The sequence below is a fragment of the Prionailurus bengalensis genome, chromosome A1 (assembly GCF_016509475.1).
Source record: "Prionailurus bengalensis isolate Pbe53 chromosome A1, Fcat_Pben_1.1_paternal_pri, whole genome shotgun sequence".
Classification (NCBI taxonomy): domain Eukaryota; kingdom Metazoa; phylum Chordata; class Mammalia; order Carnivora; family Felidae; genus Prionailurus; species Prionailurus bengalensis.
This window is the reverse complement of record NC_057343.1, coordinates 133,551,211-133,578,516: the sequence shown is the minus strand read 5'-3', so window position 1 is coordinate 133,578,516 and position 27,306 is coordinate 133,551,211. Positions and strand designations below refer to the sequence as shown.

The 27,306-nt window shown below is 38.5% G+C and overlaps 1 protein-coding gene across 1 annotated transcript in view; it reads right to left on the bottom strand.

The window, feature by feature from the left end:
* NLN (neurolysin) overlaps positions 1-27,306 on the bottom strand; it is a 102,464-nt gene that overhangs the window by 4,222 nt on the left and 70,936 nt on the right. The window contains exons 7-12 of the mRNA XM_043591304.1: positions 26,166-26,301; positions 24,859-25,225; positions 20,660-20,861; positions 10,266-10,452; positions 9,811-9,939; positions 8,191-8,327 (exon numbers count right to left, since the gene is read on the bottom strand). Of these exons, the coding sequence (XP_043447239.1) occupies positions 8,191-8,327; positions 9,811-9,939; positions 10,266-10,452; positions 20,660-20,861; positions 24,859-25,225; positions 26,166-26,301 (1,158 nt within the window). The remainder of the gene's footprint in view (positions 1-8,190; positions 8,328-9,810; positions 9,940-10,265; positions 10,453-20,659; positions 20,862-24,858; positions 25,226-26,165; positions 26,302-27,306) is intronic.

Genomic DNA, 27,306 nt, shown 5'->3' with positions numbered 1-27,306 from the left:
AGCCGGGGAGGTGTGCAGCTCAACACAGCTCCAGTCCTGTCCCGCTTACAGCTCCAAACAAGTTGATTCAATTTCCTGAATTACAGAGCAATGGTCTTTTAATAGTTTCATTTCCTTCACAATGAAGTTTGGAGAAGAGTTTAAGAGTCATTTTGGTAATAGGATCTTGCTTTTCTTACAAAAAAAAAAAAGTTAAGTGAATTTTTGTGTTTTAGGAAGGTACCGGCTCTCTGGGTGAGAGAACACTGTCTGGGAGACATATGCCACAGGTGAAAGGAGTCTTTGCCATAAGTTGTTCTAGTCTGTTTACATAATAAAGAAACTTGAACTGTAAAGAAGGCAGAAAGACAAGTTCTAAGACAACCAGTGAAATTTTTTTATGCTAGAAGAATCCTTCAGGAGGATCTGCACATAGTAAGAGCTTCTATTAACTAGTCTATGAAGGCAAATCAGCATCAGTCTCCTGTGTGGTTTTTAAAGTTTTTTGGTTTTTTTTTTTTTTTTTTTTTTTACTTATTTGTTTAGAGAGCCAGGGAGGGACAGAGAGAGAGAGAGAGAGAGAGACAGAGAGAGAGAGAGAATGAGCAGGGGAGGAGGAGAGAGCGGGAGAGAGAGAATCCTAAGCAGGCTCCCCACTGTCAGCATAGAGCCCGCTGGCAGGACTTGAACCCATGAAGTGTGGGATCATGACCTGAGCCAAAATCAAGAGTTGGACGCTTAACCAACTGAACCACCCAGGCACCCCACCTGTGTGGTTTTTAATCCTGGAAGATTAGAGTGTATCTTTTGGCAACTGTGCAAGTCCTCTCTAACAGTGATGTTTCCTAAAGCAAGGTCAGGAGTCTTGGAGTCAGGCCCAAGTTTGAATCTTGGCTTAACCCTCAGCTCTGTGACCACAGGCCTTGGTTTTTTTTCCTGTAAAATAGGAACATGCCTCCCTCACCTAGTTTATGGGGAATTGGGGATGATTTCAGGACACTGCCCTGTCCCTAGTATAACACATGGCACCCAGGGCCACTCAGTAACCCTCTGTGGTCATCCATTCCTCCTCTCATTTCTGTCCCTCTCACACTGGCCCTCCGTTCAGTGTCTCATGTACACAGCAGGGACACAGATGCATTCCTGGTTTGGAGTCTCCTTAAAATTAGTTCTGTTTCCTAATAAAACTAAAAAAAAATACAAGAGACTTCATCTCCATTATTAATAAGAAATAGACTATCTCGTTCAGTAGGAATATTAGGGAGGTGAGACAAGGCACTCATCTAAGAATACATACTCTTTATTTGAGGTAATATTTTAAGAGCAATCATAATGGCCTGAACGAAGGATGCCACCATCTGTAAGTAATGAGAATATGTTTCCTGCTGGGTCTGGCATTTCTGAGGCAGCACATGCAAGCTCCCACTGTCTTCCAATCCTCCCTCCTTCCTACTGTGACTGACTCTGGGGAGGAGAGCCAGTTGTCTCCTTCCTACACTGAGTAACAGGCATCAGGGAAAAGAGCATCCATCCAACGATAGGTGATGATGATCAGGCACCCAACAGGCTCCCTAGCCAGCTTTAAAAGTGGATGCTGAAACCTTCCACAGCCCATCTGTAAACTCCTTCCCAACAGCACACTCTTTGTTTCCTATGAGGGTGGGGATATCGTGGGTGGAAAAAGAATACCTTGGACAACAACAAAGAAAAAGGGAGAGAGTGAAAGAGTGGTGCTGGTAGTCAGGGAGATGGAAATGAGAACAGTGGGTCGGAATCTGCTTGATTAGAAGAGGCCTTTTGGAAACTGTGAGAAAAGTTTCAATTTGTGAGGATAGAAGGATAGATCTATATTTATGGGGAGGGAGATCAGAAAAAAAGAAAAAAGAAAAAAAAAAAGAAGAGTAGTCTGGCTATTAATATGTATTGGGGGAAGGGGAAATAGGTGGGGACAACTACCGTAATTAAATGTAACAGTTTTGAAGTAGACGACACACAAAAATGAATAAAACAGCTCCAATTACAAGGACTTTATCATCTAGGAGGTAAAAAAAAGACAATGTACAAAGCAGATTATGAGGGTTCTAAGAGAAATACAGAGAAAGGCTGTAAGAACACAAAGGAAGAAAAAGTGCTTCCAGTTGGTTGGGATTCAAGACTTGGAAAGTCTGGTCTTGTAAATATGCAAGAAGTTAAGTTGGAAATCAATCCCATTTCTTTCCTTTGTCCCTTAAATCAGGCAAAATCTAAGTCTGTCAAGAAAGGCTGAAGTGTAAGAAAAATCAGCTTTGTGGTGGTAGGTCAAGAGAGCCGAAGCAGAAGTTAATCCATTTGTAAGGACCTTCAGAAGGAATTTCATATTCTCCCTTAGCAACACATTGTAGCAGGAATTGGGCTTAGAATTCTGAGTGGAGAGCACTGGAATAGTTAGCTTTAGAGTACAAATTCTCTGTGAAGTAATTCTTTTTCATGTTAACCCAAAGTTTGTCATGTTTCTGTGTCTGCTATTGCATGTAAAGATCTAGCTACTTCCTTATGGCATTACAGATTAAAATATAATAGTTGCATTTGACTGTCTTGATTTTCTTGATTCCATTCTGCAGTGATACTCAGTTTTATTTTTTCTTCATTGAAGGAAAAACAAAGATTAGCAATTTCTCTAAAAGCAAAAGAGGAGGGAGATAATTCTAGCTTAATAATATAATTGTCTTTGAATCCACCAAGTCTATTACCTCTTAGGAAATTTTCCCACAATGAACTTGCCTTATAAAAAGAAATGGCCCTAGTTAAAATGCCGCCATTTTCTTCAACCCTATGATTAGCTGCTGGATTTTGAAACTACATTTGGTGACGCTGGATATCTTCTTTAAAGAGCTCCTAGAGCTTGCTGGAAAAGTATTATTCCCAAGCAGCTCCCTTCCATAGTTACTTAAGAAATCAGCTGGAGAAGGAAAACATATGTCTGATAATGAGAATTCTCTATATTCTACTAGAAACAAAGATTTTAGGATATGTTTAATGAACAAATTAAATAATGAAGATAGTCTAACTATTTATAATGAAGAAAAGAGAAAATCACAAATAAAACCAGAAGGAGCAAACTGTGGCTATTATAGGTAATTGGCCAATTCTAACACTTGGATAGAGGCCCTCAAAATAGAATGAAAACCACTGTACCATAAAAACATGCTATTGCTACCTTTGGTATTCAGAAGACTACAGGTTTGGGGTGCCTGGCTGGCTCAGTTGGTAGAGCATCTGACTCTTGATCTTGCAGTTGTGAGTTCAAGCCCCACAATGGGTGTAGATTACTTAAAAAAAAAAAAAAAAGACTAGGTTCATATTTGACCCTTCCTATTATTGTTGTCCCAGTGAGTAGTGCACTTTCTATAGTTCTGCTTGCTAACACCTGGAATGTTTCTCAAAGCAGACCCTGAGATTTGCAGGATGGCGAGAGGTTATAGAGAGAAGGCCTGGAGATGTTCTTTTGTTGATACCAATGACCAGGACAATAATGTCAACAGTACGTGATCTTTCAGTCTCCAGCCTCTCTACAGATTTTGGGGACGAAGAATAGCAGACACTGATTCCTTGAAGGGCCATCCAGTTATCTTCTCAAAATGATTCAAATACATACTAGGTGAAACTAATGTAACATGATGTGTCAACTACAATTAAAAAAAAAAGGTGTCCACTTTACATTGATATAAGTGCACCAATATGTACTCAATTGTGATGCTTATTAAGAAATCTAAGACACTCTGGGGCGCCTGGGTGGCGCAGTCGGTTAAGCGTCCGACTTCAGCCAGGTCACGATCTCGCGGTCCGTGAGTTCGAGCCCCGCGTCGGGCTCTGGGCTGATGGCTCGGAGCCTGGAGCCTGTTTCCGATTCTGTGTCTCCCTCTCTCTCTGCCCCTCCCCCGTTCATGCTCTGTCTCTCTCTGTCCCAAAAATAAATAAACGTTGAAAAAAAAATTAAAAAAAAAAAAAAAAAAAGAAATCTAAGACACTCTAATCCCCCTTCCTTTCAAGGTGTCCTTTTATTTGCTTGCTTTTGTTGTGGTTTATTACTGAACATTTCTAGAGCCTATTATTTATCCTTGCTAATACAGAATTTTCACAATGGTTTTAGGAAAGAGTCTTTTTACCTCCCTGTGCTGGGCAATAATAACTGGTCCCTATCTACTGGAAACTTTGTAATTCTGGAAAATACAGCAGAATTTTAGTGATGAGGGAAAAAACATACGAGGGAGACAGGGAGCCTTGAGACAACAGGGTCTGTGTGATATATTGTGAATGCTCTGATACCCTTGACTTCAAATCAAATTCAGTATTTCTATAAAAATTCTTTCGGGACACCTGGCTGGCTCAGTTGGAGAAGCATGTGACTCTTGATCTCAGGGTTATGAGTTTGAGCCCCATGTGGGTACAGAGATTACTAAACATAAATAAACAAACAAACAAACAAACTTAAAAAAATTCTTTCTCTTCATCACAACGTAGCTGTAATGACCAAATATTTTTCTTAGAACAGGAAAACTGTCTCAAAGTATTACATTTTAATAAGTGGGTATTTGAATTTTGTAAATCAGGTATTACTTTAGAGCAAACATTTGTAAAACTTAAAAAAAAAATAAGTGAACCAAACAAACAGTATACTGTAGAGGGAACAAAATGGCTATTTAAAAAGCTGTTCTAGGGGCGCCTGGGTGGCGCAGTCGGTTAAGCGTCCGACTTCAGCCAGGTCACGATCTCGCGGTCCGTGAGTTCGAGCCCCGCGTCGGGCTCTGGGCTGATGGCTCAGAGCCTGGAGCCTGCTTCCTATTCTGTGTCTCCCTCTCTCTCTGCCCCTCCTCCATTCATGCTCTGTCTCTCTTTGTCCCCCAAAAAATAAATAAACGTTGAAAAAAAAAAAGTTTTAAAAAGCTGTTCTAGTCTCTGCCACTGCCGTGAAGAGTGTGACAGTGGGGTGCAAAGGGATTCTCCTTGGTCACTGGAGCCCGATTCACTACTGTTGTGACAAAAGGGGAGCAAGAAATGCTATAATATCCCAGAATACTTGATAGGGAAGAAAAAGGAAGGGATTAAAGTTAGCTTCATGGCGTAAGATGAATAATATATAGCAATGTTGAACCCAGAATTTTAGTGAAACTGAAAACTGTGTTTTACATTACAAGGCAACAACTCCAAGTTGTTGGGAATCTTGTGTTCTCCAAGTTCACCCCAGGCCCCTGATCTAAAATAAAAGTAGTCTGGCTGCCTGCCAAGCTGTGAAGCTTGAGAGTAAGAGGAAGTACACAGAAGCATAATGGCAGGGACTGTGTCTGCTGGACTTGCAAGTTCCTTGGGGCCGACTGGGATCAGTACATGGGCTGTTACCTTGACAGATGGAAAAGAAGAGGTAACAGTGGAAGGTACTGGAGATGTGGCTGTGTAAGTGGAAACACAGAGGAGATGAGTGAGGAAGCTTAATTGAAAAAGGTACTGTGGCACTTATGCTAGGAAGCGTCACCAACTTGAAAGAGTCAGTAACAGGTCATAATTGCACCTTTATATAAGTAGACCTGGAGTCTCTATAATCATTGTTTTCTGATTTCTGCAATAATGCATGCTCTGTGTAAAAAATAAGGAAAAGCTCCATAAAAATCACAGAAAAATATTTAATAATCACTCATGAAATTATCACTCGAAGCTAAGAATGGACATTTTGATGTACTCTTTTTCTAAACATGTATTTTAAAATAAAAATTTGCATTCTATGGTACAAAATATTTTATAGCCTGACTTTTTTCACTTTGTGTTATAGTTATATTAAACATTCCAGACATAAGAAAAAGCTTGGTGAAATCCTTCCCTCACACTTCCCTCAAGTCCATTCTTTTCTTCAAAAAATGGAAATACCACTTTTGGTTCAGATGATCAGGAAGATTTCATAAGCGAGTAGCCAGCCATGTGACTAGGGCCTTTAAGAATGGTAAGATTGAAGGTGTATCTGGGTGGCTCAGTCAGTTAAGCATCTGACTTTTGATATCAGCTCAGGTCATGATCTCACGGTTTGTGAGATCAAGCCCCATGTGGGGCTCTGTGCTCACAGTGTGGAGCCTGCTTGGGATTCTCCATCTCCTTCTCTCTGCCCCACCCCTGCTCGTGCATGCTGCCTCTCTCAAAACAAATAAATAAACTTAAAAGAATGTTAAAATTTTTAAGAGGTAGAGACAAGAAAGTCACACCTTTTAGGTGGAAGAAATAGAATGATCGTATTTGTGAAGGTGCAAAGACCTATGGGAACACATATATCTGGCTGACACATTGAATTCTGGGAAGTAAGGAAGACATGTGATGGCTAAGCTAAGGACTGTGAACACGGAAAGGAAAGCAAGAAACAGGAAGTAAAAACAAAAGGGTAGGTGAGGGCCTTTGGAAGTTGGCAGCTGGGTCATCAGTGGTCACTCGAGAGAGAGTAATTTTCTAGTTCCGTTGGTGGAGGCAAAATAGAGGTTTGCATGGACGGCTCCTTACACCAAGAAATTAGGCTGTGAAAGGAAGGAGAACTGAGTAATAGCAACAGGGTTACCAGAGGCAGTAGCAATAATCCCAGTTTTTGCCAAGACACATTAAGGCTTGGTGTTAGACACATCTTTCAGACAGAGGGAAAGAAGGTGAATACTGAAGTATAGAAAGAGAACAAAAATGACATATTTAGTCTTGATGACCGTAATTTTCTTAGTGGAGAGGAGAGAGGATTTGAGACTCGGGGGATCTCAATAAGGGAAGTGGGACAGGACAGCAGAGTAACACTGGGTGTCCACTACAGGTTGGATAGCACGATTTTGTAGTGGGACATGTTAATGGAGTCACACAATCTTCCCCAGAAAGCTCTGAATCCCAAGGGCACCATCTCTAAGTGAGATGGTAGAGGAATCCAGGGCTGGGTACTTGGCTAAGGGTCATACAGAAGTCAAGACATATATGAGAACAGTCAGTGGCTGATCATTGTAATAGGTTGGCCAGGGAATGGAAGGAGACTTACAGTGAACTAATAGCCTGGGTAGGGTAGGATGGAAGAAGGAATGATTGGGAAGGTTAGTGTAGATAATGTAGGTACCCTGGAGGTGTTTTGTTTTGTTTTGTTTTGTTTTGTTTTGCAGGGGGGGTGGGAAGAAGGGGATGGTGGGCTAAATTACAGCTATGTGGGGCGCCTGGATGGCTCAGTTGGTTGGGCAGTTGGGCATCCGACTTCGGCTTAGGTCATGGTCTCAGGGATCGTGAGTTTGAGCCCTGCATTGGGTTCTGTGCTGACAGCTCAGAGCCTGGAGCCTGCTTCAGATTCTGTGTCTCCTTCTCTCTCTGCCCCTCCCCTGCTCGTGTTCTCACTCTGTCTCTCTCAGAAACAAATAAACATTAAAAAAAAATTATAGCAATGAATTTCAGTATATGTGTGTGAGGCACTATGCAATCCAGAAACATAAAGTTGGGGGGAAGAAATTGGTTGGCTGAAATAAGCACAGAGAACCTGAATTTGGTAACCTGCTCTTCTAATTTCTGAATCAAATAGAATGAGAAGCACACTGAAAAATGCATCAGGCCTGGAAATAATCTGACAGCTGAGTCTTCAACAAGAGTGGAGACTAGGGGACTATAACTCAGGAAGGTTTGGCTGGTAACCACCTGGCAGTCAATTCACTGTACACAGAAAGGAATGGCTCAGGTTAATGAAGCAGCCTAAATTACTTAAAGGCATTTCGGTTACAAACTATGTAGGAGGTGGGGTATGCCAGTCACATAGAAAGGGTACCTCCCAAAGAAAATGTATAAAGAAACTGTGTCGAGAATGTGAAAACATACCTAGACCATTAACATCAAGAAAGAGTTTACCTTTCTTTCCCAACCTCCTATAAAACTAAAGCATTGTATGGCACATGTCAAAACTAGCAGCTATAAATGCTCAAATGCATAAACAAAGCTTTGAATTTTAATTATGCAATATATTGGAATGTTAATAAGCAAGAAAATGTGGTAGGTTTTTTTTTTTTTAACTTAGAGAATTAGAGTTAATCACTTGTGCACTGCAACTTAATGATGGATGATTTGAGAAGATTCAAGATTTTCAAGTTAAAAGCTGTTACCAAATCTCTTATGCTAAAATCTAGGTGTAATAAATATTTTACACTGGGAACGACAAAATTAACAAAAGGAGAAAAGAAAATACAATACCTCTGGATTCATTATCCCTTCTTTTTTAAAACAGCTGTAAAACATGTCCATGGAAAATACTTCACTCCAAAGATATCCATAATATTGGCCATCATATCCCCCTGCCAAATGTCCGAAAGTAGCTGGCATATTTGTGCCTTTAAAGAAAGATACATTTCAATCAATGTGATGGTCAATGTTAATTATCAGGTTATCAGCTGGCTAAGGTTTCCCTTTGGGGAGTCCGGAGACTGGAGAGTGAGTCTCCAGCAACAAGCAGGATCTTACCTGCAGTACTCCCTGGGTTTACATGTGCCCTTGGCCAAGATGTTTACAAACTTCTCTGCTATGATGACTCAACTTCAGAGCTGGTTTCGGCCCTAAGTTCTGGAATGTCTAACAATAGTTTCAGAGGCTTTGTCCACACCCATCAGATAGCTTAGTATTTCAGGACTACTCAGTCCTTTCTAATCCTTTAGACACATATGTGTCTTATAGATACTCTAATAGTAAGCCCACTCTTTGTCACACAGCTTTGCATCTAAAATGTGTCAGAACGGCACTTACTTTAGGTTCATAATTACTAAAGAACTCTTTATTTAAAAAACTAAAAAGGTTTTGCCAACTCAATCTACCTCTAGGGCTATTTTTAAAAAGGATTTTTTCAGGGTGCCTGGTGGCTCAGTCATTTTAAGCGTCCGACTCTTGATTTAGGCTCAGGTCATGATCTCACCATTTGTGAGATGGAGCCCCGTGTCTTGGATTCTGATAGCGTGGAGACTGCTTGGGATTCTCTTTCCCTCAGTCTCTGCCCCTCCCCACCTCCACTTTCTCTCTCTCTCTCTCTCTCTCTCTCTCTCTCTCTCAAAATAAATAATAAATAAACTTAACAAAAATAAAAAGGATTTTGTCAAATTGGTCTCAGGGACAAAACTGTTGTATGGTCTACTATAAACAGATCACAAAAGTAAGTGAGGAGCCTGGATTGACTCCAATGGACTCTTCTGACCTTTATTATCACTATCAATGTGACAGGTTCATTTAAATAACAACTTCCTTGGTGGAAAAAAGTCACCTTGCCAACTATGTATACATGAACAACTACATGTTGGCTTAAAGTATATAAATACAAATGTAAACACAGTCACGTGTGTACCTGCCCACCTACCCACATGAATCTCATAAATACTGGGCTAGAAAAGGCTAGCTGGAATTCCTTAACTGATCTCAGAACCAAAATCAGAAACAAGGTAGAAGTTTGTACTTCTCTCTAAAACTTCCCCGTTTGCCAATTTCTCAGTGAAATCACTAGGAAGTCAGGGCACACGTACGGAGGGAGGAGCCAGGTGGCTGTTGCCAAATGCGAATGGCTTTCTCTGCTCTGGGGTGGAGGCCAATTGCTCATTCTTGATTACACTAAAATGCTGCAAAGCTGGAGCCACCTTTCCTTTAAACACACTTGGACAAGATAAGTCATACGGACATAGTAAGCTTATCAGAAAGCCATGGCCTGATTATAGAAATCAGAAACAAATATACATTAGGTAAGCTGCCTGACAAACCCTATGTTTCCTGGCAGTGTTAGGAGGATACCCTGTACTTCGCTGAAGAAAATGAATTCAGGTCATAGTGCTTACATACCTGGAGTTGCCGCGACACCTAAAATCTCTGTGCAATATTTGGCATATTCACTTGCAGCATCCAGCGACGTGTTGGTATGGAGAGACTGATCAACTTTGCTCAAAACAATCTGGCGTAAGGTCAGAAGACCTAATAGCATAAGAATGTTTGGGCATGTTTTGGAGAAGAGAGAACTACGTGTTCTAATATCACAAGATCAAAGATTTAAAAAACTGACGCCTATAGTACATATTACAAAATGGGAGTAAGATACCTCATTTAAGATTTAAAAGAAGATGTATTTTGTTTTTCTTGGACACATTCCCAGGATATTTAGCAGTCTCCCCTCCCCATATTAGCACTCTTAGGGTAATACCATGATTACAAGGGAAATAAGTTCTATAGAACAAGAAGCCAGCCATTGTCTATTAAAGCAATTCTAGTGTATTTTCCTTTTCTAAAATTATAAGTCATACCTGTGTTGACCAGTCTGGAAGCAACAAGTTTTTCAAGCAGATCATCCATAATAGGACTTCCATCTTTATAATGTTTTGACAATCTTCGGAGGGAATCGATGTCCCATACCCAATTCTCAAGCATTTGTGATGGCACCTCTACAAAGTCAGTTTCCACATTTGTTCCACTAAATCGAGCAAAATCAGTCTAGAAAATAAACATAAAGGTCTTTTTTTAAAGCACTGAATGAAAACTACCTATGTGATGAATCATAATTAAGACTCTGTAAAACTTGAGTCAGAATCAGAGTCAACTACCTGTTTGAATAAAGGGTTAGGATAACTTCAAATTTAAATAAAAACAAAACACAGTACCAAGCAGCCTGAAAAATAACCCCCAAGTACTCTATGTTAAAGTAATATTTCATTCTTTTAAATCATAAACAAACTTGGAACAATCATCAGGAAATCATAAATGAAAAAAAAAATCAGACTGAGTTAAAACAAGCCCTAAGCTTTGGAAATAAAAATATTAAAAAATTTTTTTCCATTAAAAATGAATAGATTCAAGACAGTTTCTCCCTACTTATCTATTTCATGTGCTTCATTTTGTTTATTCAAAACATGCCTTTCTGGAGCACTCATCACTCTATTTAACTATTAAAGTTAAAAAAGTTTTTTTTAAATGTTTATTTATTTTTGAGAGAGAGATAGACAGAGTGTGAGCAGGGGAGGGGCAGAGAGAGAGGGAGACACAGAATCTGAAGTAGGCTCCAGGCTCCAAGCTGTCAGCATAGAGCCCGATGCAGGGCCTTGAGATCATGACCTGAGCCAAAGTCAGATGCTCAACCAACTGAGCCACCCAGGCGCTCCTTAACTATTCAAGTTTTAATCAAAATCAAAGAGTTAAATTACAACACTGCAGATACCCTTTGCATGTTATATTTTGTGTTCTGAACTTTAAATACGTGATTCTAAGATAACTATGTTGCAGAAAGCCTAGTTGTACCTCTCAGGGTAGAAGAGGTTAAAACAAGAAGCCACTTCAGGGGGAGGTATAAGTGTGGATCAGTTGGCAAGAGGGTAACTTAAATGCAGGGAGAGCTTTCTGGACAAACAAAGCATATATCAGAAGTTAAAGCATCCCTTGGAAAAATAAAGGGCTTACTCTCAGGGTGTGGTCTAAAAGTTAAAAAAAAATTTTTTTTGAAGTATAGTAAGTTGTTGAATCTGATGTCAGAAAAGCTCTTGATCAAAAAAAGGGGAATTCACTAGAACAAGCTGATATTTTCTGCCTTTCACACTGTACACAGAACTTGTGTAAAATTGACATTGACAGAGAAGACTTTGCATTAAACCAACTGGCTCATCTGCAGAATGGGGTTATCTTTCTCTTGTTTTTCCCTGAACCTCTGTCCTGTTTCCTTCTTCAGATGTGTTACAATCCCAGTCCCTCCCTGACTTCATCATCCCTGGGGCTCTGAGGGGAAGAGAAAGGAAGAAGGGCTTAAGCACTGGAGAAGGCAGCAGATGGGATGCCAAATCAGCAGCAAATAACGATTCTGCTTTTGGCCCAGGGCAGAAGCACAGATGTCAATGCCATTTCACATTCTGCCTTCCTCTCTTTATGCAAAAAAATGTTTTGCTTGACTTCCTATCATAATTGCACTGATTCTAGATATGAAAAGCTGCAAATACTGAAGGGCCAAAGGGAATGAAACTCACTAGATGCTGGAATTAGGCCACCTGTGTTTGAGGACATCGTAATAAAAAATTCTTATAGAAAAGAGGCAAGGGTTCCAGAAAACTGAATATTTTGCCTCTTTCTGGTACATAATCTAAAATAACAACTATCCTACATTTAGATTTAAAAAATCTGATAAAATAATCAGATAATAGTGGATATCTATTGAGACTTTACCACGTTAGGCATTATGCTAGGCCCTTTACCTGGATTATCTGATTCAAATTCCAAAATAATTGTATGAAGTATATACCGTAATCTTCATTTTGAGATAAGGAAATTGAAACATACTGAAATTAACAGAACTAGGATTTGCAACCAGATAGTCTGATTCCAGAATTCAGGTTTTTTTAAAAAAGTTTTTATTTATTTATTTTGAAAGAGAGAGAGAGCAGGGGAGAGGCAGAAAGAGGGGAGAGAGAGAATCCCAAGCAGGCTCTGCAACTGTTAGTTGGCATGGAACCTGATGCAGGACCCAAACCCATGAACTGTGGGACATGAGCCGAAACCAAGAGTCAGATGCTCAACTAACTAAGCCACCCAGGCACCCTCCTGGCCCCTGAATCCACAGTTGGAACCACAATTGCTATAATTCCTCTCTACCTTATAGAAAAATGAAAAAAAAAAAAAAGGAAGTTTAAATTATGAGGTTACAAAATAACTAAATCCTCTTGGAAGTTATTTAAAGTAGCAAAGTCTTTTATCAAAACCGACTTTAAAAACAGAGCAAAAGTGGGGTTTCAGTTCTATTTCCTTAGAAATCCTACTTCTTCTATATACTGGAAGCTGTCTGTTTCAAGGGTCAAACATGAGGCTGGATGTAAAGGTCAGCCTTTATAACCATCTACCCTGACCTAGGGACTGATTCTGTAATACTAATTGCATGATTTTCTAAAGATTATAGTTTTTAACTAAGTATTAACAGAGCAAATAAAGGCAAATACACCATCAGCTACCACTATAAAATATTTTGAGAAAAATATACATTTTGTATATTTTGCTTGTGTGAATATTTTTCAGGCAGCCACTGCAGATTAGGGTACACCTCAACTCCAAGTAACAACAAATTGTGTGTGTGGTTGGAGGTGGTGGTGGTGGTATTTCAGAACCTAGAAAAACATGAACAAATGAATAACTCATGAGTTGCAATTGAATAAAATAAGAATTAACACAGTTATGTCATGCAGAGTAAAGAAGAGAGGACTTATTCTGCCCCAAATCATGGTGGGGGTGGGGGGAGAGAGTGCAGCAAATGAATGAACAGATCAACAATGTCTTCTAAAGAACAAAAGGAAATGTTTGCAAGGAGTAAAAGCTAAAAATAACCCTACTGCTTACTAATTTCCCGTAAGTCAGTCATGCTGTTTCTCTGTGTGCCCTTTGAGCAAGATCATTTAAATATTTTTCAAATGAGGAGGACAAAGAACCTACAAAATTCAAAAGCTCAATTTCCAGCAAACAACTAAATTCTAAAAAGAAAGGAATCCACAGTCAGCCACTGTATAAGTCTACAAAGAAATTCTGAGCAAGTCTTAGGATGTAGGAGCCTGCTGGGGGTCTGACAAGCAAAACAGCATGACTGCTGAATTATTACTCACTGCTGACCAGCCAGCAAACACTACTCCCTAGTATTAAAGTATTTAGGTTCCAAAGAACCCTAAAAAGTCCTTTATACAGTTTTTTTCCTTTTTAAAATTTTTAAAAATTTTATTTTAAAGTTTTTAATTTTATTCATTTTGAGAGAGAGAGGGCAAGTGGGAAAGGGGCAGGGAGAGAGGGAGACAGAGAAACTGAAGCAGGCTTCATGCTGTTAGCACACAGCCCAGCAAAGGGCTCAATCTCATGAACTCTGAGATCATGATCTGAGCCGCTTAACTGACTGGATGCTTAAGGGACTGAGCCACCCAGGCACCCTTAAAATTTTATTTGAGAGAGAGAAAGAGAGAGTGTGTGCCAGCAAGGGAGGGGGGTGGGGAGAGAGAATCTTAAGCAGGGTACATCCTGAGCCTGGAGCTTGAAGCAGGACTCAATCCAATGACCCTGGAATCACAACCTGGGCCGAAATCAAGAGTTGGACATTCAACCGACTGATCCACCCAGGCACCCCAATATACAGTTTTCAGTAAGACCAATTCAAACGTGTCAAATATAGTAGCTTATGGGCTATAATAACTATTGATGTTAATATGCTTCCCTGATAAAGCAGAGCATTGTAAAATACACACAAAATAATTCAATTAAATCATCTTGCAGGTGACACTTCAAAAAAGTTTTAGAGCATTATTGGTGCAAGAAATATTTTGAGAATAAAAGTCTAGAAAACAACGTAAACTTAGATTTCTGTTTGGTCCTAAGTTCTTGAGAGGAAGCAAGTTGTCTAAAACTATGAGATTTACCTTTATTATCTTTTCAACAGACAACAGGATGCCTAAAATATATACCACCATAGATTTTTACAACAGATGACTCGATGTTATAGAGATTAACTTCTCAATTCATACAACACAGTAAGAGCTGGAACCAAGTTACATCAACTAAAGCTCAAAAGTCACAAGGGTTTTTGCTCTATTTAAAGACCAAAGTCTTATGGGTTACTGTTCTAATTAAGAGGCTGATTGATTTTAGTGGTTGTAACTAAAGTGTTATATTCATGATACCAAATCCCAACTCAAAGAAAAAGCAATCGCTGAAATCAGTAAATGTACTGTGTTTAGAAAAGGAAAAGGCAGGGGCGCCTGGGTGGCGCAGTCAGTGAACTGTCCGTCTTCAGCCAGGTCACGATCTCACGGTCCGTGAGTTCGAGCCCCGCGTTGGGCTCTGGGCTGATGGCTCAGAGCCTGGAGCCTGTTTCCGATTCTGTGTCTCCCTCTCTCTCTGCCCCTCCCCTGTTCATGCTCTGTCTCTCTCTGTCCCAAAAATAAATAAACGCTGAAAAAAAAATTTTTAAATAAAAGAAAAGGAAAAGGCCTCAAGAGACTAGCCTTTGGCTATGTAAGGTGATCCCCTAATGATTTCTTAGCATTCATTCCATTCTCCAACCTGACTTGCCCCGAAATGTACGGATGATATAGAAATTTATGTAACAAAGCATGAAAAAAAGAAAAGTGCCAGCGTCTCTTAGACTTTGCTGCAAATAGAGGGTTAAAGTTCATACTTTTAACTTCACATACACCTAGCCATCATTGGAAGTAATAATAGTAATAAAGAGACCTTGAATAACACTTTGTTAACTTGCTTATTAAGCTTCAGAGCAGTACTACAGTTCAGCAGATCAGTATCACCACCATGATTTAAAAGACATGAGAAATGACACATAATCCACAGAGGTCTTAAATACTGCCATCTTGAACTCACAGGTTCATCCCCAAAATGGCTATACCTTCCTGACTACTCCTTCCTGTTTATAAATTTCTTTCTTTTTTTTTAGACAAAAACAAATAAAAGTTCAGTTCAAACTCAAATGCTAACTAAGAAGGTTAGGGAGTATGTGTGCCATATTCACCAGTGTATCTCAATACTTAATAAATACTTAATTGATATCATTTTACTTACTATTCTTCTTCTTTTAATTTAGTATTTCGTGTCCTCAAACTAAACTCGAAACATTCAAAATATTATCTCCTTTTTATTTTTCTTTTGAACCCCATCCTATCACATGTTAGACACAACAATCAATACCTTTGCTTCTAAGGAATCAACTAAACATTTACCTCCATTTAAAATAACTTTTTCTAATTATTAAAAAAAAAACACGTGTAGAAAAGACAGTAAGCAAATGAAAAAAAATAAGTGTGTCCCCACATAGAAATAAACCATGTATGGGTCATCATATTTGGTTTATGGCTTTAGCATTTGTTCTGTGTACACAAGCATATATATAAAGAAATAAAAACACACATAAACTAACAAAATTGAGATCCTGAAAAAAATCACTTATAACGCTGATGATGGAAACACTAACAGTGTAAGGGCTGGGAGTCCGGAGCAGAGGCTACAAGGTTGTTGATAAGTGTTCACTGTACTTCAGGACTAAAACCTAAAAGGTCACTTTAGACAAAGGGAAATGTGTAACTAGATAAACTCATTCATTCCCCACATGATTACGTATGATTGATTAGAGGGAATGTCATTTAAGAAGCTAAGGAAGTAAAAGTCGATCCAACAGGAATACATACTTGGGAGACCAAATTCCGACCACATGACACAGTGCTGTCTCCAAGGCACAGAAGAGGAGCACAAAAATGGTTATAGTCAGTAGAGCAGCAAAGAGCATGACAGATCGTGGGTGAATCATTTAACCCTCTTGAGTATCAGTTTTCTCTGCTTGAAAATGGGGGGTGGGGTAATAGTACAATAGGAGAAGTAGGTTGGTAAATCCACTTCAGGGAATACTGTGAGGATAAAATTAATTAATGAATGGAAGGCAGTGATTATGGTGTCTGGAACATGGACAGTGCTCACCAAGCCTTGGCTGTTATTATCCTTCTTAGCCTGCCCAGTTTGCCTAACCAGGTATGGCCTTGACTGATGTCATTGTGACTGTCCTCGGTTTCCTCCAAGTATCTATTTTTCCATATTAATACTGAATATATTCTCTTCAACTAATCCCGCCATTCGTAATCCTCTATGAACTGCTCATTCTGTTCTGGCTTCTGGATTCAAATTTCCAAATAGACAATAATCATTAAAAAAACAGAAAAATCCAAACTTGGTTTCTAATCACCTTCAACAGATCTTCACCCAAAATCCACTGAGGATAACCATTTGTGAATCTCTTAAACTGTAAGCAACAGTACTTTGCCTCATGGACGCTTTTTCCCCCCTATTATATTGTGACTTGTGTGTTACATATTGATCCCCAAAGGGTTGCATTATGTATAAATTATAGTTAGAAAAATACTTCAAATATATATGGCACTTTATGCTTTCCTAAATAACTTTCACACATTATTAAATCTCACCAGCACCCCAGGCAAGTAGGTATGAGAAGTGTTGTCTTCATCTATGAGTAAGAAAAATGAGATGGCTCAAGGAGGTGAAGTAACTTGCCAAAAGTCACACAGTCAGGCCCACAAGTACATGGATGGTTTTTAATGCAGTGTTCTTATCCTAACACTAGCATGCCTTCCTGACTGGTACAGGGTTTACTTACAAGACGAGAAGCTCTCTATTAGACTTTTGACCAAATTAACAAATTATTTGGAATTACATAATTTGAAGTTTTTCTGCTCTTCCATTCCTTTCACTTTGAATTAATAAGGCTTTATTATGATTATGTGTTGCTTTAAAATGATCTCTAACAGTCCAAAACTCATTGCTTTTAATGTGCAAACGAACACAGACATCCCAATGGAAGTTATTAAGAAGTATTACTTTTCTTTTCTACCTAAGTTCAAAAGGCCAGTGATTACTGAGAGCCCAAACCACAATAAAGCCAAGAAACAGGAACAGATTCTAAAGATACCACCTTGTGATTGTATCTTCAAAATTATATACCCAGTAGTATAAACACAAGAAAATATGAGTGAAACTTTATCTCCTGAATGATGAGACAGTAGACATATTGAACTAGTGCACTTACATGTTTGAAAACTGGATGTTCCTGCAGACACATTTAAATATTACTATGACAAGCTCCAACGAGCTCTTCTGGTCATCAAACTTGCACACTGCCAAGGTGAGGAACCTAAACAGTGAGCTGCTATATCTTAAAATCAATCTAGTGAATATGTATGGCAAATTTAATTCACTATGTATTTCTCAGGGAAGTCAGATGTATTACTAAACACAGAAGCTATTAAGCTCCTTATTTACTACCACCCAGTTTAGGTCAATACAAAAGGTTTTGAAATTAGTATAGAGCTGCAAAAAAATGGTCCTGTGCCCATTAGTTTTGAGAAAAAGTAGTGATTATTGGTTCTGTATACAATTACCTAAAAGTTCTTTTTTTTTAATTGATGTGTAGTGGACATATAATATTAATTTCAGGTGTACAACATGGTAATTCAACATTTTTATCTTTAAAAGTTCTTAAAACATTACAGGACACTTGAAAGAATTAAAAGACAAATAGAGATTTTTTCAAAGATAATCTTGTGAGGAGATGACCGATCAAGGGATTGTACTACATACTATTTAACTATATGACACATTTTGTGTTCATGGAGGAGGTTAGGCAAACTCCAAGAATTGAATATAGTCCACTGTTTCAAGAGACACCATATACGAACACTGTCATCATCATATATACTATCATCAGTATATGACATATACTGACTCATGTATATATTATATATTCATAGATGTATATCAATAATTATATCAATATAATTAAAATATACATTATTCATTACAACATTTTAGAGAAACGAAAACTAGACTTATCCTAATTAAAGGAAATGTCAGCCAGAGAATGGACACTGACTGAAAATAAATATTTCAGGATCCCTATAGCTGTGAAAGTACTTTAAGACTATGAGAAAGAAAATTTAGTTTATTCTGAAAGAGTTCCTTTCCTTGGCTTGAACACAGGATAGAAATGGCTACATCAGTATATAAGGACTTTTTTACCTGAACAGATGCATATCTTATTTCCCTATGTTTTTTTTTTTTAACACGGAAATACCAGAATGTAAAGATAAAATGTTGAAACAACTAAACAGTTTTTTTTTAACAATAGTGACAGTGGAATTTTGGAATTAAGTAGGTACATTTTTAGTCATTATAATGATTAGGAGCAGTTTTGAGGGCTGGGGATGCTAGATGTCCAGGACTGAATTGTACATACCAGGAAAATTAAAAAAAAAAAAAAAAAAAAAGGTCCCATATGCTGCAGGCCATTCATATATCCTACTGGATATTCACACAAGTGAAAAATCTATAATTAAGTGAGCGGAAAAATCTATAATTAAGTGAGCCCAGACACCAACTCTATTGCACATATTTCTGTAAATTATTTTTTACCCACTTTTAATTTCCAGGACTCCTTACTGGGATCAACTGTGTAAATCAAAGTAAGACTGCTTTTTTGTTTAGAAGTTTCCCAAGAGATGCTCACCATATTGGAAAATCATGTCACCACTGGTGCTAGTGACCAATATGAAATGTCTCTCTGATCCCCCATTCATATGTTAAAACGTAACCTCCAATGTGATGGTAGGAAATAAGGCCTTTGGGAGCTACTTAGGTCATGAAGGTAGAGCCTCCATTAGTGGGATTTAGTGTCCTTACAAGAGAGATCCCAGGGAGCTCCCCTGCCCTCTCCACCATGTGAAGACATAGTGAGAAGGCACCATCTCTGAACCAGAAAGCAGATTCTCACCAGACACCAAATCTGCCAGCACCATGATCTTGGTCTTTTAGCCTCTGGAACTAAGAAATAAATTTCTGTTGCTTATAAGCCACCTAGTCTATGGTATTCTACTATAGTAACCTGAACCAAGACATTTGGCAATACCATTCTAGGACTTGCGTTGACAACACAAACCACATTTATCACTCTGTAGTTTCTGCTACTGGATTTTATTCATAATGAATACTTCATTATGTCTTACTACATAGCCATATCCAGGCATTACTATTTGGAAAACATAAAAATGTATTTCTTTTATGTTCAGTGAGGACATTATATCAATTTAAAAAATTCTTTGTATGGAGAAAGGCTGTTAGGGAAAAAAAGTAAAATCCAAATAAAGTGCTGAGTATAGTTAGGAGTACTGTAGCAATATTGGCTTCTTGGTTGTGACAAATGTATTACAATAACATTAGATGTTAACAGTAGAGGAAATAAGGTGAGGGATACCTGGGCAATTTTTATACTATCTTTGAAAGTTTTCTGTAAATATGAAGTTATTCTAACCAAAAATTTCTTATTAACAAGTTTACCTTTAGAGATGCATAGAGATTTCGAATTTGGAAAACTGTTCCTCCATTTCTGTTAACATCAGTTTTCTAAACTGTTAGGTTGAACTATTAACTTGATGTTTTCATATGTCAAATAACAGCTAAATATGAATAAGTTCATATGGTTTATCCTAGAATAGTGTGGGGCGAGTTTACCAAACTGTATTACACAGCTGAGAAAAACTGTACTTTTCATTTTCAGAAGTAAAGAGAAATGAGTTACAATCTACTGCACATACCCATGTGCGCTTCTTCGCAAAGTCTCCCCATGGTTATAGTATATTACCTATGATTTTGATTTGAAGCTAGTAATGGAAGGTGTTTCAACATAATTTATTATTAAAAAAAAGAGTTGAGTCTGAGACCATTGAAAACCACTAAACCACTGAACTAAACAAAGCATTAGTAAGGGGAAGAGACAGATTACAGCATAGTTTATCTGTGAAGCTTACACTAAATTCCTATGCAGAAGAAAAGAATGAAAGGAAAAAAACAGAGTATTTGTAACCCTTAATGATAAGTCTTCCTTCTTTTTCTTCTGCAGGGTGGTCTTCAGTGAGCTCTTTGATCAGTGAATTAAATTCCTAGTAAAAATCTGGTGTTAAAGAGGACACAATAAGAAAAATTTCATGTTTTTACAGAAGGCCTATGAAATTCTTGAGCATATTCAGCTTTTGAAAAAACATGTAAGGGGAGGAAACTAACAGCAGTAGAAAAAATAAAAAGCCAGAAAAGCAACTGAAAGGTTTACTATAATACACTCACTCACCTGTGCACAAATCTGATGCATGACATGACCAAATTCATGGAAGTAAGTCCGCACCTCATCATGCCTCAGGAGAGAGGGACGACCAGCTATTGGCTGCGAGAAGTTCACCACAAGGGCAGCCACTGACATCATGCGGCTCCCATCAGGGAGGAGGCAGCCGGGCTGGAGACCAAAGCAGGCTGCGTGGTTGTACTTTCCTTCCCTGGGAACCAGAAGCATTGTTGGTGAGATAGGAACGCTCTTCTCTAGCAACAACATTGCTGTGACCTCTCTCAGTCATTAAGTCTTATTTGATACCAGAGGACACTTTGGAACATGTAATCCACCCTTTAGAAAGTAGGTCAGCATTTTATTAAAATGGACAAACTGAAACTAAGCAAATAAAAACCCCACTATCACTTCACATGAGTTGTATCACCAAGGTTTCTTCTGTTGAAAAATCTTAATGTAAGAATTAAGAATATACACCACACCTACTGTAGAGCTCAGTGTTTATTTTAATGGGATCTTGCTTTTCTTCTTCAAAGATGGTGTCACTAAACACTAAACTGTGCTGAAGCAAGCTTGAGGTAAAAGATATAGTCTGATATACTAGGTAGTTTTTTTCTTAAAGTTAGAATTGATAAAAACCAAATACCAGACAATAAGGTTTTTCCTTTTATTCAAGGAAGGAAGAATAAGTATTCACAATTAAATGAGCTCCTTTTATAAACTAGTCAGGACTTTTTGAAACAGAATACTTTTAGTTAGCTTAGGAAAAAGCATAAATTATACTATAAAGTGGTCTATTCTTGGACAATGGGGTATCAGTGACGGTCTCTCCAAAAGCTATGTGCAACTGGACTTTATTCTAGAAGTAGGCTTCCTTCTTCTTCTTCTTTTTTTTTTTTTTTTTTCCTCAGAAAACTAATGGTACTTTCAGGTTTGGGGTAGACCTTTTAATTTGATTTGTTTTGATTTATACATACTTTTTTTGTTTTATCTTTACTTGGTGACTACTCGTCTTCCCCCCCCCCCCCCCCGCCGCCACACTGATGCCATTCAATTAAAAAAATAAAATAAAAAAAAACTAGCCTTTTCCAGCTTTCTATTATGAGGTATAAAGCTGAAATGTGTGTTGTTCCTATATCTGTATAACAATATGCTGCACAATCTTCAAATCACAACTTTCCTTGAATTTATCAGAAATCGGAAGGCAATCAACTAACTCACAATCTAAGAAAGATGACTTTAAGGAGAGAGGAAGTGAGGAAGCAAGCATTTTTTCACCTGGGGCAAATACTGCAAACACCAGTAAGAAAAGTCTTTCAACAAATTGTTAGGGGCACCTGGGTGGCTCAGTCGGTTAAGTGGCTGACTCTTGGTTTCGGCTCAGGTTACATCTCTCGGTTTGTTTGTTCGAGCCCCACACTGGGCGCCGTGCTGACACCTCAGAGCCTGCTTAGGATTCTTTCTCTCTCCCTCTCTTTCTGCCCCGCCCCTGCTTGCTTGCTCTCTCTCAAAATAAACAAACAAACACAAATTTATAAAAAAAAAACAAAACTGTTAAAGGCCATCGTGGGCCAGCAAAACAGGGAGACACTGGGAGATATATATATATATATATAAATAATATAGCCATTTGCAGGGTCTTCTCCCTGGACACACACAAAAGGACGGTAGCAGGATGACAGCCCTGAGACAGCATCAGTCTTGATGTAGGCCTGGGGATAGGGAGCCTCTACCTTGATAAAGGAATGAAGCACTGCCTTCTGGGAGGAAAGGCAACAAACCCTGTTGTCCTATCAGCACTGGTGAAAACCCACTGCCACTGGGAAAGAGAAGAGAAACAAACCTCTACTTCTGAAGGAAGGACAGGGAGATAGTGTGGACCCAGACATATCACTGAGGGTGGGGCGGGACCACTGAACAGGCTGAATCATCCCTGAGCAGGGACATGGGAAGGGAAGGCAGAGAGAGGAGGGGAGAGAACCCATGAACATGTACACCAGAAACTGTACAACGAATGTCATAAAATTTTCATCCAGCCAACCTTCTGGTTGTTCAATGGGCTAATCAGTGTTTCTGGAAGAATTTTGTGTAGTTAGTTGGAAATGCATAAAGAGATCCATAAATCTTATTTTTAATGGGGGAAAAATAACTAATCTGGAACATGTATATCCTGTTATATTTTATACCTCTTGGTACATTATGAAAGGCTAAAAACGTATCCTCCCCACACCCCCTCCAAAGTATTCCTAATTTGAGAGTAATGTCAGTGCTACTATGTTACAGAGACAAGGGTTGAGATATTTGGAGAATTTTTAAAGTGTAAGAATAGCTTAAAATCAAAGATTTTCTATCAATTTAAAAATCAGTGCCATTCAGGGGTTTTTAATCTTTCCTTTTAAAAAATAAACTTGACACATTTAATTTTAAGGGATTCTTTATTCTGAGGTTTTGCCTTTTCACATATTGTTTATAAAATGATGTGGATTTAAAAAAAAATGTCCTTTCCTTATCAGGCATCTTCTATCGGAACCATCAGAATACTTTTGTTTTTCTTTTGAAAATCTCAGTATTCAATGAAAAAAATTGAAATGTGATTAAAAAAAAGTAACTGGTCTTTCTTAGACCTATTCCAAAAATCCTTTTTTGAGTCACAACACAAATTACCCTATCTTACTTTTATGGAGTGACAGGAAGGTGACAGGAAGTGAATATTAAGTAGGTCACTACTTTCACAAGAGATCAGCTTCTGATCCCCATACCAGTGCTGGTAGCAATGGCCAGATGTTAGAGTATGAAAGAAATCAATGATATGTTGGCAGGGAGACAGCAGGATGGGGTGGCAAGAACTGCTAACTTTGACACTGGAAGTAGAATTTGGGGACAGTTACAGAAGACTCCAAGGTTGAAGGATCTCTCCTGAAAGAATTCTTGCTTAAAACTGTATGCTGACACTCTTCAATTAAAAATAGATCCATCTACATTTGACAAGGGCTTATTTTTAGACCATATCAAAAGTGAAATTAAGTCCATAAAACATTGGGATAAGACATCACTGTCCGTCCACTTGTCTGAATGGCATAGTTATTCAGCCTCCTTCCCAGCAGCTACCCAAAGTCACCTAAAGTCTGTGGATTAAAAACTTGTTTATGCTGCTCAAGTAGGGGGATACTGTAATTTCCTTTGGCCTATTTAGTAAGATGAATTGGTAATTGGTTAACAGGCTGGCTTTGGTTTAGAAAGGAGCTTAGAGGGGCGCCTGGGTGGCTCAGTCAGTTAAACATCCGACTTTGGCTCAGGTCATGATCTCGTGGTTTGTGGGTTTGAGCCCCGCGTTGGGTTCAGAGCCTGGAGCCTGCTACAGGTTCTGTGTCTCCCACTCTCTGCCCCTCCCCCATCTCTCAAAAATAAATAAACATTAAAAAAATGTTAAAAACAAAAAAAAGAAAGCACCCTAGAGAGAATGTGATTCAAATCCTTTCATGTCTGATGAAACAGAGTCCATAGTTACCACATGTTTCAGAGATAGTATTTTGAATTCTTAACATTGGCTGAATACTTAGCCTGGGTGATATGCATATACAGCCTGATGCACAAAACAATCCTATAAAGGGATCACCAGCCCCATACTACAGAGGAAGAGATGGAGTCTCAGAGAGATTAAGTCACTTAAGCATCCCAACTCAATTTGAATGACTACAAACACTGTGGTATTCTTACTGTATTATGCTGCCTCTCAGCCAGACTCAGGGAAGTGGCCATAGACTAAAGAGTACTGGCAGACAGATTACCTGAATAACAAATATTTTGGGGGCCAATTTAAAATTAAGTAAGTATAGTACACAAACTAGATGATGATGATAACGAGGATAACAGCTGCAAATTGCTGCAATGCAATTGCTATATGCTAGGTAGTCTTCCAATTAATGTTTTGCATGTGATTAATCATTTTATCCTTCCAACCCTACAAAGCAGGTAGAAGTAACATTCCTGTTTTATTGGACCTATAATACAGGTAAAGAAACTGAGGCACAGGAACATTAAGTAAGTTGCCTAGTAAGTGTCAGAGCCAGACTCTCTGGCTTCAGAGCCTGTATCTCTACTCGCATTACGGAGAACCACACAAGAGAACTCTGGAAGACAAGAGTCTTAATCTGGGTAGGAACTGAATCCCTAAGGTCCCTTCCTTCCAACAACGTGATCCTCAGTACCTTGGATAGAGGTCCAAGTAGAACTGTCCCAGTACTTCTCCTGTGGCTTTATCCTTCACAGTGTAAAGTGTAACACTTGTATTCCACACGTGAGCATCTGCCACTTGCTCAAATGAAAGCCCCAACAACTCCTGGTAGATGTTGAGTAAGCCTTCAGTGACCACTTCAATTGGGAAGTATTCCTTGAGTATCTCTTGATCTATGGAATACTTGAGTTCTTCCGTCTGAGTCATGTAGTAATGGAGATCCCAGGCGTTGATTTTCCCATCATATTCAAAACCTCTCTCTTCACATTCCTTTTTCTTCAAATTCAAAATAAACTCTCGCTCTGCCTCACCCAAGGGTTTTAATTTCTGGCTTAAATCATCTGTGAGGGAAGTGAGAAAAGTCAGTGATTTACTGCTTCTGGGAGCAAGCACATTCATACATATACTGCTGTTTTAGCATGGTGCTTCCTGCTTTGAATACTTGATACAGATAATTGGGAGCAAGGAAGGGCGGAAGGAAAGAGGGAAGGAGGGATGGATAGCAGGCTCTGTGATGACAGCATGGCTGTTCTTTTCAGGGTAATTTATTTCATGGCTCCTTGCCCTCCCATTTTTTTTTAGCACCAGCCAAACCAGGCCACAACTTCCTCACACCATCAACAAAGCTCAAGTTTATCTCAGAGAACTCTGACTCCAGAGTGTTATAATTCAGGAAACAAAACAATAGTGCAACCAGCTCATATACATGATTATTCTTCAATGAGATTAGACTCCTGAAAAAGCCAGGGAAAATAAATCAGATGTGACCTGGGATCACAATTAGTAAAAACTACTCAACGCCTAAACAGCCATGGGTTTATCACTAATCCCTTCCTATGAAGAACGTCTAATTGGACACTTTTAGCAATTCCACTTTTTAGATAGACGCCACAATTTATACACTGTGGTTAATTCTATTTTAATTTCTTCCTAATTTATTTTAATTTAAAATTGGCATATTCCCATCTGAGTTACCCTCTTGCCGCCTGTATTCACACACTCTCTCACAGTTTTAGTCAGAAATGTATCGCTTTGTATACTCCATAAGTTTCCTTCTTTCTCCTTACAGCATTCCTCATGCTGTTGGTTTCACCTTATACTCTGGGGCTCCCTTTCAAATTGCCATGTCCCCTACAGGACCAAACACACGTTTATCTTACATATGTGACAAAGAGTAAAGGATAAATACATAATAAGAACATACACAGTTAGCCAAATACAGTTCAACACTCAAAGACAAAGAAAAATGGAAATACAAAACAGATTTAAAAGAGACCCAACCTAGAAAGGCTGTTACATGGCTTGTACTCTTTGCAGTGTTCATTTCAAGGACAAAGTCAGCATGTGTGCTGTAGCCGAGGAGTTTGGCTACCTTGGCCCGCAGTGGGAGTAGCTGCTGCAGAATTAAGGTGTTTTCCTGGTAATAAACAACAAAAAGAAAGATTAATAATTCACTGGATCCAAAGAACTAAAAGGAAGTTATTACATGTGTTTTGGGGTTGGTAAACTGTCAAATATTTTTAGACCATCTCAACCTTGTAATAAATTACTCCATTTCAGTGTTACAGACATTTTTAAAATTCATGATCCAGGGGTGCCTCGATGGCTCAGTCAGTTAAAGGTCCAACTTCAGCTCAGGTCATTATCTCACAATTCATGGGTTTGAGCCCTGCATCGGACTTTGTGCTGACAGCTCAGAGCCTGGAGCCTGCTTTGGATTCTGTATCTCCCTCTCTTTTTCTGCCCCTCCCCTGCTTGTGCTCTCTCTCTCTCAAAAATAAATATTTAAAAAAAAATTCATGATCCAATTTTATTTCTGAAATAATTGACTTTTTAAGCCTCAGGGGACTCCTATGAGGTCTTAATAAAATTTTAGGTACTGTAAACTTAAGAGTTAAAATGTATTAGGGTGTAGGATGTAGGTTAAGTGTCTGACTTCGGCTCAGGTCATGATCTCATGATTTGTGAGTTTGAGCCCTGAATCAGGCTCTGTGCTGACAACTCAGAGCCTAGAGCCTGCTTTGGGTTCTGTGTCTCCCTCTCTCTCTGCCCCTCAGATGCTCGCACTCTGTCTCTCTCTCAAAAATAAATAAACATTAAAAAAAAAGAGTTAAAATGTATTAAAATGTATTCTTAAGGACCACAGTGATTCCACATTTAATTTCATTGACAAGACTATAACAAATGTATATGTATATTAAGCTGTTTTTTTGGTGGTTAAATATATATATATATATATATATGTAAATTTGTCACTTTAACTTCACATATAGTATGGCTATTTAAAAAAATAGTATTAATGAGGATGTGAAGAATTTGGAAACTCTGTGTATTACTGATGTGAATGTAAAAAGTATAGCTGCTATCGAAAACAGTATTGCAATTCCTCAAAAAATTAAACACATAATTACCATATGATACA